At 38.5% G+C, this 15,936-nt stretch overlaps 1 protein-coding gene across 4 annotated transcripts in view; it reads right to left on the reverse strand.

Moving 5' to 3' along the window:
- Window positions 1–15,936, reverse strand: part of LOC122839613 (disintegrin and metalloproteinase domain-containing protein 23) — a 28,367-nt gene that overhangs the window by 7,685 nt on the left and 4,746 nt on the right. For all 4 annotated transcript variants that reach the window (XM_044131360.1, XM_044131357.1, XM_044131362.1 and 1 more), the window contains exons 4-23: window positions 11,353–11,416; window positions 10,298–10,380; window positions 10,110–10,173; window positions 9,014–9,086; window positions 8,682–8,758; window positions 8,463–8,528; window positions 6,320–6,388; window positions 5,908–6,074; window positions 5,614–5,698; window positions 4,735–4,822; window positions 3,981–4,032; window positions 3,209–3,308; window positions 3,052–3,123; window positions 2,878–2,964; window positions 2,709–2,789; window positions 2,553–2,603; window positions 2,408–2,471; window positions 2,217–2,322; window positions 1,038–1,157; window positions 753–921 (exon numbers count right to left, since the gene is read on the reverse strand). In XM_044131360.1, coding sequence (XP_043987295.1) covers window positions 753–921; window positions 1,038–1,157; window positions 2,217–2,322; window positions 2,408–2,471; window positions 2,553–2,603; window positions 2,709–2,789; window positions 2,878–2,964; window positions 3,052–3,123; window positions 3,209–3,308; window positions 3,981–4,032; window positions 4,735–4,822; window positions 5,614–5,698; window positions 5,908–6,074; window positions 6,320–6,388; window positions 8,463–8,528; window positions 8,682–8,758; window positions 9,014–9,086; window positions 10,110–10,173; window positions 10,298–10,380; window positions 11,353–11,416 — 1,738 coding nt within the window. The remainder of the gene's footprint in view (window positions 1–752; window positions 922–1,037; window positions 1,158–2,216; window positions 2,323–2,407; window positions 2,472–2,552; window positions 2,604–2,708; window positions 2,790–2,877; window positions 2,965–3,051; window positions 3,124–3,208; window positions 3,309–3,980; window positions 4,033–4,734; window positions 4,823–5,613; window positions 5,699–5,907; window positions 6,075–6,319; window positions 6,389–8,462; window positions 8,529–8,681; window positions 8,759–9,013; window positions 9,087–10,109; window positions 10,174–10,297; window positions 10,381–11,352; window positions 11,417–15,936) is intronic.

Raw genomic sequence — 15,936 nt, forward strand, 5'->3', positions numbered from 1 at the left:
ACAATTTATCAAGTGTTTAAAAAATCTACTTTTACATATTCTGTCATATTCCCACAGTTTACGCTCTTCTATTGAGTAGCAAGAGAAAGACACTCGGACTACATTTAGCACATTTGTTGCTGTGCCCAGATGGTCAGCTGGTTGAATACTGTATCTTCTTTATACAAGAAAAAAGAGAACACTTGGAAATATTTCACATTTCAAAAATGACTCATTAAAATAAGTGGGGGTTTTTTAATTCAAATTTACCATGTGAATAATTATATCGGTCCATGTTTGTTCGGAAATTTGTAAGTCAACTCAAGTTTTCAAACTCTGGATATGTTTTTCTGACTCTGTTCTACATCTTGCTGAAGGTCCCATGGTTACATTTTAGAGGTTTTGTAGACTTCTTCTGGCATCCAGCTGTCTTTTCTCAGAGTGAACCTTGCTATGATGGACACACCTGGCTGTGTCTCCTCCATTTGTAGACTATTTTCCATATAGTAAAAGGGTTGATGTCAAATTATTTTCAGAACTCTTTAAACCTCTTACTAGATTCATGAGAGTGTAAAACCTTATTTCTAAGGAATAATAAATGTGTGTCTTTTTCTCATCTCTGCCTGGACAAAGTTGTCATATTTCAAGCAGGTTTCACATGAGACCAAGGTCTGCGAGCATTAATTGTTTTATTGCACTAACCTTGTAACAAAAATAATTTATTTCTCCAGTTAATTATAAAAATAACAATTACTGGATCCTTTGAGACTCACCCCATGGGCAGAGCACACCTGTCCATTAGGACCGATGGGGCAGGTGCTCATATTGAGTGACTGGATGGGCAGACACTTATGGTCAAGGCACATCATTGACGGCCCACAGGGAGTCCCATCCTCCACGTAGCCTAAATCAGTGTCATCGTCCAAAAGGACGTGGGCACCACTGGTAGGACGAGGTGAAAATGGAGGAAAAACAGAGCCAAATATTGTCAGAAAAGTCTCCCTATAAACCTTGGTCATGGTGTTAAACATGGCTATAACAAATCAAAAAGTGTTTACGTGCACTGTATCACGTTGCCTTGGTGGTTGAAGGAGGTGGGAGTGATGTCTCCTTTCATCATTCCAATGCGCGGCGTTCGCCCCACGTTGGTACACAGAAGATAACCACAGAACACGTCACTGTAACAGAAAAGCAGACACTGATCTTTTTCTTTTAAAAAAAGTTCTATTGCCTCTAGTGGCCTTTATTTGAGAGTTATCAGGCAGGAAAGTGGGTAATGAGAGATGGGGGAGACATGCTGCAAATGTCATCAGGCCAGGATTGGAGCCTGTGACGGCAGCGTCAAGAACTAGGGCCTACGTTCATGGGAGGCAGCACCCAGAGAAGCACAGCTCTTTAACCTGAATAAAGTAATGATCAGGTGACTCACCACTGAGTTGCCTCACTCCTCATCTGACTCACCTATTTCCTGGCACCACATCCCACCAGGAAACGCCTGGCGGTGGAGTGTGGTTCAGTGAAATAGGTGAGTTCCAAGTGCAGATTTTGCTGCTGAGCACCTACAAACTTTGACAGAAATTGTTCATAAAGAGTCTAGGAAGATGCCATTATCATCTCCACCTTTCTCTTTAGTGGATCAAATCAAACCACTATGAACTCTGAAGTGTAAAATATGATCAAACACAACCTCTTAAAAAAAAAACCAAAAAAACACTGCAACATTTTTTAGATGAAGGCACATTAAACAAATACCTAAACTAAAGTTGGTTTTGATTAATGTGGTACATACAGTTTAGGTAGAATAGTACAGTGCAATCCTGGCTTTAAAATGGACCACTTGCTACTGAATGTTTTTCCTCCACTTAACTGTCCATTAATATGGTTGAACACAAAGCCATATAGATAGGCAGTCACTTCGGCAGTAGTTTTGCTTTCTGAGGAAGTAAATTTGAATTTGAATAAAGTAATAATGATCAAAATAAAAAGAAATATACTATTTGAAACTATTACTAGAAATGTGATAAATCTATAAAATATATAAACTAAACTTTTTAAATCGACATATTATAACAAAATTAATTTTTGATTATACTAAAATACTCTGTTCGATTCTGACTTGAAAAGCACAGTTCCTCAACAAAGAGAGTTGTTTGGTGCCCCCTTTTGGGGAATTGTAAAATAAGCAGAATTTTAATTTAAAGCTGAGAAGCTGCAGAATGTCTTCATTTGTAACTCACTGCTTGCTACACTGGATCCATCGGTCTCCGTCTTTTCCGCAGTTGCCCTTTTCTGTCCCCTCTGTGTTCAGCTTCTCGTAGCAGAACTTCTCTGAACTTCCAGCCTCTGATAGAAAGTGGCAACATAACAAATGACCATAATCTCTTTTGTGGAGCTCCACAAGCTTAATGTAGAATCAACGCAATCTCACTTGATCCCCAGATGTATTTGCACTGGTTTTCTCTGGTCTTGCATTCTCCAGTGTAGCAGCGACCCTTCAACATAAAAAAGGGCAAATTAACATTTTTGTGTGGCTGCTCTTGCTTCATAATCACACAAAAGCCTTCTTCTCATACCTGGTTGACTTGACACATGTAGCCATCTTGTTTATGCAGGTTGGGAGGACACTACAAGGTCATAAACAGAGCACAGCTTCTTAGCAATCCTCCTCATCACATTAAGAAAAATAATGTAAAACAAAAAAACAAATGTATTGCAAAAATAGAAAACACCTGTCCAGAGTCTCCAGTGCAGGTCTCTGAGATGTCGCAGTCATTCACAGCGTAGCGACAGCTGTAACCACGTGGGTAAAACTGGTAAGGAATGCAGAAAAGCATTAAGGTTTGTTTTTTTCCCCCAAATGAACCCCAAACATTCTGTGTTTTATAACCAAACTCATACCAGACATGTGACGTTGCAGCAAGGCCCATCGCTGCAGTGCGCTCCATTAGCAAGTGAACACTTCTTGCAGCAGCCCTTGTGGCAGTCCTCAAGATAAAACAAATTTTAACCTGTCATAGCAAAACAGATAACAGCAGAAATGCTGAACAAAGCAAGAGAAAAATAGAAACCTACTGATCTCAGTCCACAATCGCACTCCTCTCCAACTTCTACATATCCGTTTCCACAATGAGCCACCTCAAACAGCTGCCAAAGCAAGAAGAGACAGCATGAGGCAAGCATGGCAGCCAGGATAGGTAAGGAAAGGGGAAGAAGTATGTGTGCACCAAACCTTTGTAGGTCTGTTAAATAGACATGAGCCTCCACCTTTCAAAAGAAACTCCCTGTAGTCAGAAATGCTGCATTTGGAGAACCTCTGTGGATGTTGGACCCTGCAGCCAGAGAAAACATCCATTTCATGTTAAACAACAGCAATGTTAATATTTCAAAGTCCAGCCAGAGAGCTTAAAGGTCTGCTTTCCTTCAGAGACATGTTCAATGTCCACTTACATCAGAATGATGTCCTATAATTTATTAATGTGTTTTTAGGCCTAAACCATCTTGTGGATTTTTTGTATTGTTTGCTTGCACTGTATTAATAGCTGAGGCTCCATCCAACTCCCACCTTCTCCTTGGAGGCTACACAATGTAAGAAGAAACTATAGAAACTTTATATCAGAAAAAAGGCAGAAATAAAAAGTTCCCTGGCAGTGCTTCAAGGAAACGCTTTGAACTGCTGCTTCCTTGGGGGAAAATCAAAAGAAAACAACAAATCTGGTTTATGCTTGGGAACAATTTCCAGAGGTCTGAAGGAGCCATGTTCATCTGTTCAACTGTGTACCAAAGCACTGCCTCAGTTAGATATGAGCCAACAATCTGTGGATGCTAGATGTTTTCCGAGGTTGTCCTTTAAAACTCTGTAGACATGCACAGCAAGTTGAAAATCCTTACATTGTTAAACTCTTGATCACTGTACCACTGAGAGTACATAAATAAAGCATCTGCTACAATTTCACCCTGATCTCTCTCTCTCTTGTGTGTATATATGTGAATGTTGACATTACCCAGTGTCCTCCATTATGCAGCCGCTCCACGAGTTTACACACCCACACTCTTCTGCAAGATGAGAGCACAAAAAACAAACTCACACATTTACCGGAGGATTTGGATATCTGAAGCAATTTGCTGAGTAGAAAAAAGTTTCACACTTTCTATACTTGTTTGTTTTCATAATTTTGCTCACAGCATATTTTTAAGTTGTCAGTGTTGGACTTGTCAGGCCCTGTGTGACCCTTTGGCCTCAAGCTCCTGGAGTGAAAGCATCTTATGGCAGGCGACTATTGAATCATCTATCAGAATTTTTCATGTCAAAGGATTTTACATAAAGAAACAGCTTTTTCACAAAGCTCGTCAATCATATTTCAGGCCAAATTTCATAAATAATTTATTGAATAAATAATAGTCCTGATTTGAACTTTTCAACTGAAGCAAAACAGCCTGAAATGAGAGAGAAAGGACATAAAGAGACCTAAGAGGGGCTAAAACTGATGTAACAGGACTATTTTTTTAAAAGTGGAAGTTGATACTCAGTGAAAGTCTTTTCGGAAGAGAAGGAAACATCTGCAAAAGCTTAGAACACAACCGCTCGCCTTCTTATCTGGCCATGACCAAGAGGACTGAGAATCTATACTGCTATCTCCAACTGAAATACCCCAGTTATCTATAGACTGTTGTTTTCTAAACACTTTAAATGCTAGAAAAAAGTCTGGTCTTTCAAGTAAGGTAGCGGTGGGTAAACTAAATGTGTTTCATGTATACTTCTCTTAGCTGCAGGGTCCCACTGGATACCCAAGTTCTGGGCCAAACTCTGAGACAGAGACACGAACATGGATGAGGTGGTGCCATACTGTGGAGACAGCAGCAAGTACATGTTATACATCAGCATGTTTGTAGATACACGTACATATATGTGAAGCAGAAGAAAACTGATGCACCATATCTGAAAAAAATTTGCCTGCATTTGTATTTAGCTGCTGTATTGTACTCTGGTGCCACTAAATAAAATTCAGAATAGTCAATTGCTTCTAAGTAGAAGGGGGACTTGGTGCACCTGTAAGTGAGAGGACAATGGAAGTGCAGAAAGTCTAGCAGTAATAACCATCCAATATCGTTTGCAAAGCCACAGGCTTCAAGTGGCCAAGTGGTGTCATTTAAATATATAACGCTCTATGTCAGCATCATAGGTATTTATTCGTCATGCACTCCACAAATCTTCCCAGAGTGGCAGGGAAAAAAAACATAAAAAGTCCTGTTTCCAGTTAAGCAACATGTGTAAGAATGTGTTATGTCAGATTAGATCAAATCTGCACATTTTGGCTGACATCCAATTACTATATGTGGAGGAAAACTAGCATTGCACATCCCCCTGAGCACACAATGACATTAGCATCATCTTGTGACGACAGGGGAGCTGGACCAAGCTAAAATATACTCCCAAAGCTACAATGGATCTGTTTAGAGCAAAATATACCTATGATCTGTAATGGGCATGCTTCATTCTCCTTCAGCTTCACCATAATGCACCACTTTGTGTTGACTCATTAAGTAGAATCGCCACAAAATACAAAAGTATTTGTGGTTGGAATGCGTTCATTGGGTATGTAGTTTCGGCTGTGGCTATATCACAGTAAATCTGACCTCGTTGACCCCCACTCCACGGCTCACGGAGCACATGCCACCAAAGTATGCGGCGCTGCTTCTCCTGTAGTGAAAGGTCACATTTCTGCAAGAGGGACAAAAACAAAATAAATAAATAAATAAAAGATGAGCATCATCTTTTATAATAAAAGATAAAACCATTTAACGACATGTGAACAAACAAGGAGTTCAGTTTTGGGGCAGATGACTATTTATAAAGCATAGAGCTGAAATGAAATTAAAATAAATAAAAAAGAATCAGTTCCCTTCTATCTGGTGTTGCAAAGATCTTACGAGAGGAGCTGCACGGAGTCGGCGTGCAGCTTGATGCTCTGCTGGCGATATTTGGAGAAATCTCGCAGCATTTCCAGCGGCTTCACACCTATGGGGATCTGATCCTTGTCCGTCCAGATCTCCAAAGCAACGAGCACCACACGCGTGTGCAGCTGGTCTTTGAAGATCTGTCATTGAAGTGTGCCATGAATGGAAGCAACAAAAAAAACAAAAAAACACAGAGAAATAGAGGGAGAAACAGGGGGGAATAGAGAAAGCAGCACAGGAAGGAGAAACCACAGCAGGGGTGAGTTTGGATTTAGAACACTGAGAGCAGGGGAGAAATTGTTGAAAGTAAAGCACAATCCTTGTGGAGACTGCTCTAAATACTGTGCAATGCATTCATGAAAGGGTAGCTACAAAGTGTACTTACGCCATCAACAAGATTCACCACTGATTTCGCAAAATTTTTCGTGTGCTGCTTGTTTTTGTGTCTTTTATACTGCGGAGACAGAAAAAGGACACATGATGGTTCAGTTACAGCGTGACTTCATGATGCACACAAACATTTTCAGAGGCAAAGCTCCCTCTTGTGGGGAACAAAGAGGCAGGCCTGAAATATTAATGAAGGAATGCATGGCATTTCCTGACATTTCATCCTTTTCAACATTTCCTGTCTCAGGTCAATAAGGATTACAGCTTTGTTCCAAGAATGCAAAATGTCAGAGAAATAGGGAATAATCTTATTTATTAAAGCTTTTATTTATTTCAGCAGCTTGCATGTACTTCTTAAGTGAATTACTTTGAATTTGTTTTAATTGAAATGCTTCTGGCGTTGCACTCTTAGAGCTTCTCACAACAAGAGGATTTTTGTCCTTTTCTTCCTCATTTGTCAATGCAAGTCGGTGCTTTAAATGTGAAACTCCAATGCTGACAACTGTTCATTTATTTCAATGTTGCATGCTTATTTTTCTAAAAATTTAAATTTAAGATCCAGAAACTTAGTTTTGGCAAGAACTTGCACCATGTAACACTGCAGAATTTTTTATTTTTTTTTTATATTTTAACCCTAATATTTTAAAATCTGCTGCAAATAAACATGTAATTTGTTCAAATTTGTCCACAACTGCATACATTTCCATGATGTTATAAGTTAAATGTTCAAAATTGCATTAAAGAGAAACCTTTAAAATAACATTAAGCAGATTTTTGGGTGCTATGCTCGACTTGAATTTGCCATTGAAATCTGAACTAGAATCTGGAGATAACATAACCAAGTTGAGGTGTGGTTTGAGTTACAAGCCTTAAAACCATATAGATTTACCAATTGTAGAGATGCTATGTACTTAAGGACCATTAGTACTACAAGCCAATACAGGGCAGTCATATTGAATCTGACCTCGAGAGACTCTGGTACAAATTGAATACACCATTAGTTCATCTTACAGTGGCCTACTTTTCAAGGCTCGTCAACAATAACTGCTGAACAATGTGTGTGTGAAAAAACACAATCTGCAACAGGCAGTTCAAAACTTTTAAGATTAAATCCTAGTTATATTCTCTTTCTTGATCAAGTTTGCCAACAATAAAAAGTAGTTTGATAAATCACTGCAGTGGAGGACCATAATGTGACTGCAGCAGTTTATGCAATTAGGTAATTGGTTAGGTTATTGTTTCATTTGCAAAAGTTCTCTTACAATTATTGCTAATACAGTGGACTTTACCCCAACTATTTATTGCTCAATAATTGCATCTACACTAGGGTGACAGACAGTGCTAAAACCTTCCTCCTAGCTCTGATTGGTTGGGTGTGACTGGGAGCGGGGAAAGATGGAGGAGCTACATTTTTTCACAAATTATCTCATACCATGCTGACAGGACATAGTAATGGTTTTTAACAAATATGCTAAAACCATATTTATTTTTTAATTAAAAGTTGCATAATGCTGTAGAGAGTGTCTTCGGAATAAAAATTCAGTGAATTTGAGTGGGGTGATAGTCTGTTATGTCTCCAAGCTACTGCACTCATATAACATTTCTCTGGACCTTCCTCACCGTATAAATCAGCCCGAAATCTTCACCTAATAAACTCGAATGGCAGCTGGGCTTGTTGTTAATGCTACTTTCTTATTTTAAGCTTTCTTAGATACTTCTCCATGACAGTCATGGAAATAATACAGTTGTGATACTCAAATCTGACGACAGCTGAGAAGAAAAGGTTTTGAAAATAATCACATAGGCTAATTAATTCTATATATACATACACTGAAACAGTTTAAGTTGAACATTATAGTGTTTTTATGTAAGTATGAAAGATACTACATTTATGAGAGCCACACAAACACAATCACCCACACACACACAAAAGGGGAACTGTAACCTCAAATCTAAGCATGCAAAATGTCATGATATGGCTTCGGAGTAGGACAAAAGGAATGAAGTCATTTTGAGCATTGGCTTTACACAAAACCAAACTTGTGACTTCTACTGTATAGTAGAAGCTTAGGAACAAACAAAAAAAATTAAATAAGCCAAAGAATGGAATTTACACAACTGCCTCCAGTAAAACCACATACCATACTGTGGTCACTAACAATCATGATTTCCAAATACTTCATCTCCTCAAAGACGCTACGAGGCATCTGCGAAACAAAACAAACAATTACAAGGCAATTGAAAACATATAATTTGAGGTGGTGCACCGCATGTTTAACTTTGCACAGACTAATCTAAATTCATTGTTGTAAACACAAGGGACGGTTATCTAAAACTGTACCATGAGTTCAGAGACTCACTGCTCGTTTTTTTCTGCTCCTCAGCCAGGATAACTCATTTAGCTCAGAGAAGAGATCCTCCTCCCCAACCTCGTACACTGCAAACACACACAGGCAAACAGTGACAACTCAACATAAACATGTGAAATATTTACCACCATGTAGGCTCAAGTTGTGTATTCAGGCCAGCTGGGATGGGCTTTTATTGGGGTACTTTCCTAGAGCAAAACTAAGTCATTTCTCATCTTCACCAGAGTGCTAAGTTACAAAGAGTCAGTGTTGAGGGTGTGGTGTTGGTCATGGATGGAGGAGTGATGGACAATCTTATGTAAGGTGATAAATGACAACATTACCCTGTTCTTCTGAACCAAGGCTGGATAGAATTGAGGCTGCTCTCTTTATTTTGTGAGGCCTGGCAGCAGTATCCTGCAGAATGGAAGAAAACATCATGATAGGAATTCAGACAGGCAGGAAGATGAGTTTGTTCGAAGTTATTGCAAAAATAAACGTGGAAAGCCGATAACAGCAGAACAATGTGGGAAGTCAACAACAGGGAAAAAACAGATATAGGGAAATTTTTCACAAGAAACAATCGAGTAAATTGCTAGATGTCTTAGATTAAACATGATTACAGTGACTCATAGAAATGCTTGAATGTAGGGAAACATAATCTTTAAAATTTTGTGCACAATGTGCTCTTTACAGAATTATTACATTTCTGTTTATTTATCCATTTATTTGTTGATTCTCTTGCGGGGGTGAACCAAAATTTTACAGGGCCCTATACGGAATTGGATTTGGGGGCCTATCTCCAATATCAACAATATATCTTTAAAAATGTCCAGCATTGATTGCATCCGTGTTTAGCTAACACTCTGGGATTTCATAATTTACCAGTGAAGAAACAATTAAGTCAAAACTAATTGAAGAATATGTTTTTCTTCACTCCAAACTTCCCCCCATTTGACATAATTATTTTAACACAGCTAATTATACATAATAATAAATTCTCTCAAAGACTAAGTTATGAATGTGGATTTTGCTCTCAAGTATTGAACATTTTTATTCATGAAATTACAATCACATAGTTGAAGTCAAACTAAATTCAAATATTTAAAATTTGCTAATAATATAAAAAAAATGAAGAAAATTTGAAAATGAGTTTTCTCCGCTTTATTTCAACCACAAATTGAAAGTTTTGCATTTAACTCTATGGAAGACATCAAGAAGTCCTGTGGACATAGAGCCCATAGACAGCAGATTAATGAATTCCAACCCAAATAAAGCCTTTGTGGAACTGTTTCCAACAATGACACAGATTCAAAACGACATACTGTCGCACTGTTTACTGTATTGCAATTTCCAACTGCTGTCAGACAGTTTACAACTACAAATGTGTGTGAGATCTCTGGCATATTGTAGGACTTCTCTGCAAATGCAATAACTTACAATTACGTGAGCCTGGTGTAAGGGCTCAATTAGATATGCATGGACTCCATCGTCAAACATCCCGCTGCCGGAGCAGACAGAGAGAATGGAAAAAGGTAAAAGAGAGAGACCAGTCGATAATGAGGAGAGAGCAGAGTGCATTGAGCTGTATGAGGTATTCTTAGCACACAACTTTGCTGTTCACTTACTGCAACCCGTTGCAGGTAGATAAGGCCACATGGGAGTTGCTGCTCCCCCTCACCTGGCCGTGGTAGTAGCAATGTTCCCCGCCCTAGGGAGAAAAACAGTACAAATGCATCACCAAAATAAAGCAGCTTCACTATAAGATCCCTCAAATGTTCACGCAGGTCTAAAAGTGTAACAGATTGTGCTGCAGATGTCAGTTTGGACTCCCTGCAGTGCATTCCTGCAGGGAGTCTCAATCTGTGCTCATTAAGGCGTAAATTTAATACTCTGTAAGGCATCTCCTGGCTCTGCTTGAGACTCAGCTGTTCAGAAACTCTCCTGCTTTCCTGTATATCTTTCTTTGAGCAGCTATTTTCTTACCTTCTCGCACACTTTATCTATCTCTCAGCCTGCACTGATACTGCAGAGTGCTTTTTCCTTCCCCCATCATGTGACCAAAGCTCCAGCAGGAGGCTGCAGGGAAGTGAAACCCTGCTGATTCAGCCCTAGTGTGCCCAGCCCAGCTCTGTGTCTTATTCAGCAGCAGCAGAAACAACATCCACTCATCTATCTATCTATCTATCTATCTATCTATCTATCTATCTATCTATCTATCTATCTATCTATCTATCTATCTATCTATCTATCTATCTATCTATCTATCTATCTATCTATCTATCTATCTATCTATCTATCTATCTATCTATCTATCTATCTATCTATCTATCTATCTATCTATCTATCTGTCTCTCTGTCTGTCTGTCTGTCTGTCTGTCTGTCTGTCTGTCTGTCTGTCTGTCTATCTATCTATCTATCTATCTATCTATCTATCTATCTATCTATCTATCTGTATGTCCGTCCGTCCGTCTCAATGCTTTCCTAGAAAACAGCTCACCATTGCACATCAGCGCTGATGCCATTTTTAACTATTTTCTTTCACTGCTTGTTTTTCTGATTTTGCACAGAGCCAATCTATAAATCTCATCATTGCCCTCTGATCTGTAAAAAAAAAAAAAAAGAAAAAGAAAAAATTTAAAATAGCAGAACAGAGAGAGTGCCAGAGGAAGAAGATGATTACCTTCGAGAGGACGGGTTTTCCATTTTCGTAGTGGATCTCGACGTAATCAGAAGACAGCAGGTCACTGTTAAAATGAATGAATTAGTAAATAGGATCAGCCATAATGTTTGAAATGGGGTTCTGTTAAAAGTTTAGAAGCAGTGGCTATCTCTAAAGCAAAATACGACTGCCTTGGCATCTTCATTTTACAGTTTCTTTTCAGTCTCTTTGGTACATTTCTTGGAAAAGAATTGATATCACATGTTCAATCATCAATCATCAAAAAATCAGTTTCTGTGAACAAGTTGCAAATGCATTTATACATCCACAAACATATTTATGAACAGTTCTCTACATCTCTTCTACATTTTTAATTGCTTGTCTAAATCTGTCTTGAATGGGTAAAATTGCTCCCAGGTGAATCCTGAGTTTCTCTATTGAAGGTAAATGTGTTAGGCATTAGGCCACCCAATGATCAAGCAGTTTTACATCTCAATGAACCATAAGATGAAAGGTATACAGTGTAAATGGCAGAGGCACAACATGATGTCAAATTTCTGACAATGGAAGGTCAACAGCATGTGCAGTTCTCGTTAAGCAGATTGTTGTATGTTCCTAGTTGCAAATTTGCTTTATTTCTTTCCGTTCTGTGGTGCTGTCTTTTCTTTTCTGCATCACAATGACATGGTCTGCCAACAAATTACAGTAAAAGCATAAATATGAATCTTGTCTAGACTCCTGTCACTGATCTCCCACAATTAAAATTTATAATATTTTAGCCATAATTTACAACAGAACATCCCTTTAGTGAAGACTATTTAATAAACATTTAATGTGTTGCCATCTTTGTTTTTGATGACCGCTTACAACAAATTGTTTGATTATTTACACAGGACACATAGGTTGGAGGCAGTGTTGACTTTAAATATTTCTAATGAAGTGGTGGAAGATGGAAGAAGTCCACTTTTTTTGCACTACTTATACTCATATTAAACAGTTACTCTGACCAGAATCATTTTGCGTACATCATTCTCATTTGTGTTTTAAACAGGAAGATTATTGGTGCAGCACCCCCTCCAATCTCCATTTTCTGTGTATATAATCAACCTCTTTTTGGTTTAGAAGTTCCCAAAATAATCTTCTCTAAAACAACTGCTTTCGGCTTTTCTTTTTTTAAAACATTACAGTTGCTTCAAGACAGGTGGAGCTTAGCTTCAACCTCTAAGTCCAGCTAATCTGAATTCATACTAAAAGGCAACATCAAAAGTCTTATGTACTGAGAAAATACCTGGTTATGACCTTTTTCAGAGAGCCTCACTGAAAATATCCCAACATGTCCTTTATGTCAGGAGAATGTGACTCAGTCCCAGTAGAAAAACGTGTTTTCTGTTTTCTCTGACTCACATTTTGTGGCTGCTTTGCTTGGCACCTGCGCAAGAGGCTACTCAAACATTCCCAGTAGAAAAGAGTGAAGGGGTATGATTCATGATTTAACTCTGCCCCACTCAACCCAAGCAAAAAATGAAAAAAGAACACTGAAAACAATTATGTACAACCGTATCCAACAGTTTATAGAGACAGGAACAGAAACCAGGAAAGCAAAATGAAAGCTGCAAACAAGCCCTGATGTGATAAATGATCACCAGGCTCCAGTTTTCACCTTGAACACAACAGTCCTGCTGTCAGTTGCTGCTGTCTGAGTCAGCATCCCTCACCGTTACACACACTCAATCTGTTAGCTGACTTCAAAAGACTGCGGAATCTGCCATAACTGCGCTTTTTTTTTCTTCTTTTTCCTCTTTCCTCCTGGATTTAACCTTGCAAATCAACAACATCCCCCTCCCGCTCTCTGCAGACATGTGTGCATGGAAAAAAAACAAAAAAACAAGAAGAAACGCTCTGACATGTTCGAGTGAGGCTAAGAAGCATGGGAGCAGAAACTGCACCTTTAACGTAGAGAAAAGTCAAGGCAGGAGCAGCATCTCTGAGGTATTCCTCAGTGTAGGGGCTATTTTTAGCTCGGCAGATGAAGCAGGACAAGACGAGTGGCCCATGCCACGGTGTCTTGGTGTTTGCATGTTGGAGTGTGAGTGCAGGGCGTGAAGGGACTGAGTAAAGCAACATGGGCACCTTGAGGTGCATGTCTGCTTGACTGGTGCAAAAAGGATACAAACAGGGAGTCCTGCTCAGGGGTCCCTCAGCGAGCAGACAGAATGCTACACTGCAGCAGCAGCAGCAGGGAAAAGCCAGAGAGAAAGGTCCAGGAAACTACAGGAGGTTCTCATGTCTGGCACCAGATCAAATCAAGCCCCACTGCAGCACACAATGCTCCCATGCTGTTCATGCAATGCTGCAATCTGTCCCCTAATGAAGGAGACGCTCTAAGGAAAGGTCACAGACACTCAAATACTCCACATCCGCAAACCCTAGGACCCCTCGAGGTAAACAGGATCCTGATCCTCTAAAATGAGTCAGTTTCAATTAAATTCCCCCCAGCTTCCATTCTCAGGTACACCAAGAGATGAACAGAGAAAGTAGCAAACAGCAGCACTTTGCAGATCCAGCTATATTTAGCGCAGCACCGGTGCAGCTACAACACAAGACAAAGATTTCAAACCGCTGCTCTCACACCAAAAAAAGGCCATCTCATTGATAACCAACGTGTAAACAGATGGCAATCAAGGTCACACAGCTCTCTGTTTGATTCCTCAACATTGAACAATACGCACCATAGAGCAAATTCAGTTCATTAGGTTGTAATTTCAGAGTGATTTTTCTGTAAGACATACAAGCTGTATTTATACTCCTTGTCAGTGTTTGACCTTCAAAAACACAAAGTCAGGCAGATTTCTAAAACTGCTGCCAAAAACCGCTGAATTCTGCACTTTGTAATTTTATCCCGGCACTTTACTGCTACTAGCTAGAGTTTTCTGTAAAATCAGCTAAATTCATTTTAGATACAGTTTGTCACCTCCAGAACAATGTGTAATGATATGTTATTTCATTTATGTTTATTTTTGCTGTAAATTGATAAGATGCCATCTGCACACATACAAAAAACACATCCATCAAATCAGAAAAGGCATCAGTTGTTTGAAGTGGGTTCGTTCAAAATTTTTCTAATGTTTACAATCTCCATATTTAAGGGGACGCCAAGAGGCTCAGTGGTTTGGTTTGATTCCCATCTGGCCATTTGTTGCTTGACTTCCTTGGCTTTCTGTCTAGCTACTGTTGAATACATGCCACTAGTGGCATTATTCAAATGTTACGTTTTCTTTGCTTGTATTCCTACTTAAAGGTTCATTTCTTCCAGTTAGCCCCATCATTCATGCATCTGCAGAAAAGCCTAATCAACTGCTTTTATTCAAGTCAACCCCACAGGAAAGTAAATCAGAAAGCACCCCATTGTTCCACTGTCCTAAAGAGAGAAGACGGGTTTACTAAAGTTTCATGAGTTCAGACTACATTCGCTTACAGGTTATGGAAAACCCTGTGAGTATTTAAGGGAATTTTTTTTGACGGGGTATTGGGGGTGAACTTTTAATAAAAAAAGTTTTCTTAATTCCTGAAAAGGAAATTCCCACTTGCTTTTACCCAGCTTGCTTGTAATAGAAAAAAAAGCAAATGTTGCTGTTTATTACAAAATCTTTTCAAGATATTCTGTCTTTGATGTCAAAATTATGAAATAATGCTATCATTTATCATATAAAAAAAACTAACATTATTTCTCCAAAAAAGGGCAATGTGGTGCGCATTCAGTTCAGTTCATACCATGTCTAATTAAAAAAATGTGAAAAAGATTTTGAAATAAAAAATGTTTCCAGAACGAACCATTTTTTTTTTTTATCATTCCATATTGTAGAAAAGCAATTTCATAATTTTTTTTTAAACTGCTGTAGCTTTTTATTTGTAATAAGTAGATTTAGGTTGTGGTGGATTAAATATTTAACATCTGCATAATTTATGTTTAGTAATAATTTATGGAATTGTTTTGGTTCTGTCGTTTTCTGGTTTTACTTTTCCTTTAACTTCTCTTAGTTTGTTTATGCTGTATAAAGGTACCTTTTCTTTCTCCCATTGTCTCTCTCTCTTCATCTTCCATTATTGTTTCTTTACTTCCTTGTTCTCTTGCTTTCATTCTTTGTTTCTTTCTTCCTCTTTCTTAATATTGTGATAGTGACTTTTTACATTAGTAAAACAGCCACACTTTTGTCTGACATGTTTGCTAAATGACTATATTTTACATCAGAACAAATGACTTAAACTCCAATAAGACATGAAAACAAGTGAAACCTTTAGACTAGCCTTTAGGAAGGAATCCATGTAAAGAATACAAGGATCACAAACCACAAAACCATTGTCTCTTTGCTAATTTCAGTGCATAGCTATAAAGATGTCTCCATCTGCAGACTGGCAGCTGAGCAAAAATGATTTGTAACCATTAAGAACCAGCAGGCTGATGTTTTAAATTACATCATCCCTGACTGCAATATCTGAAACTAATGCACCATTAATCAATCTGTTAATGCTATTATATTATATACAATATATGCAATTTGCTCTTAACTACTGATTAAAATCAATATTATTTTCTTGTTTGCTTCA

This window comes from Gambusia affinis, linkage group LG11 (assembly GCF_019740435.1).
Source record: "Gambusia affinis linkage group LG11, SWU_Gaff_1.0, whole genome shotgun sequence".
In the NCBI taxonomy this organism is placed as follows: Eukaryota; Metazoa; Chordata; class Actinopteri; order Cyprinodontiformes; family Poeciliidae; genus Gambusia; species Gambusia affinis.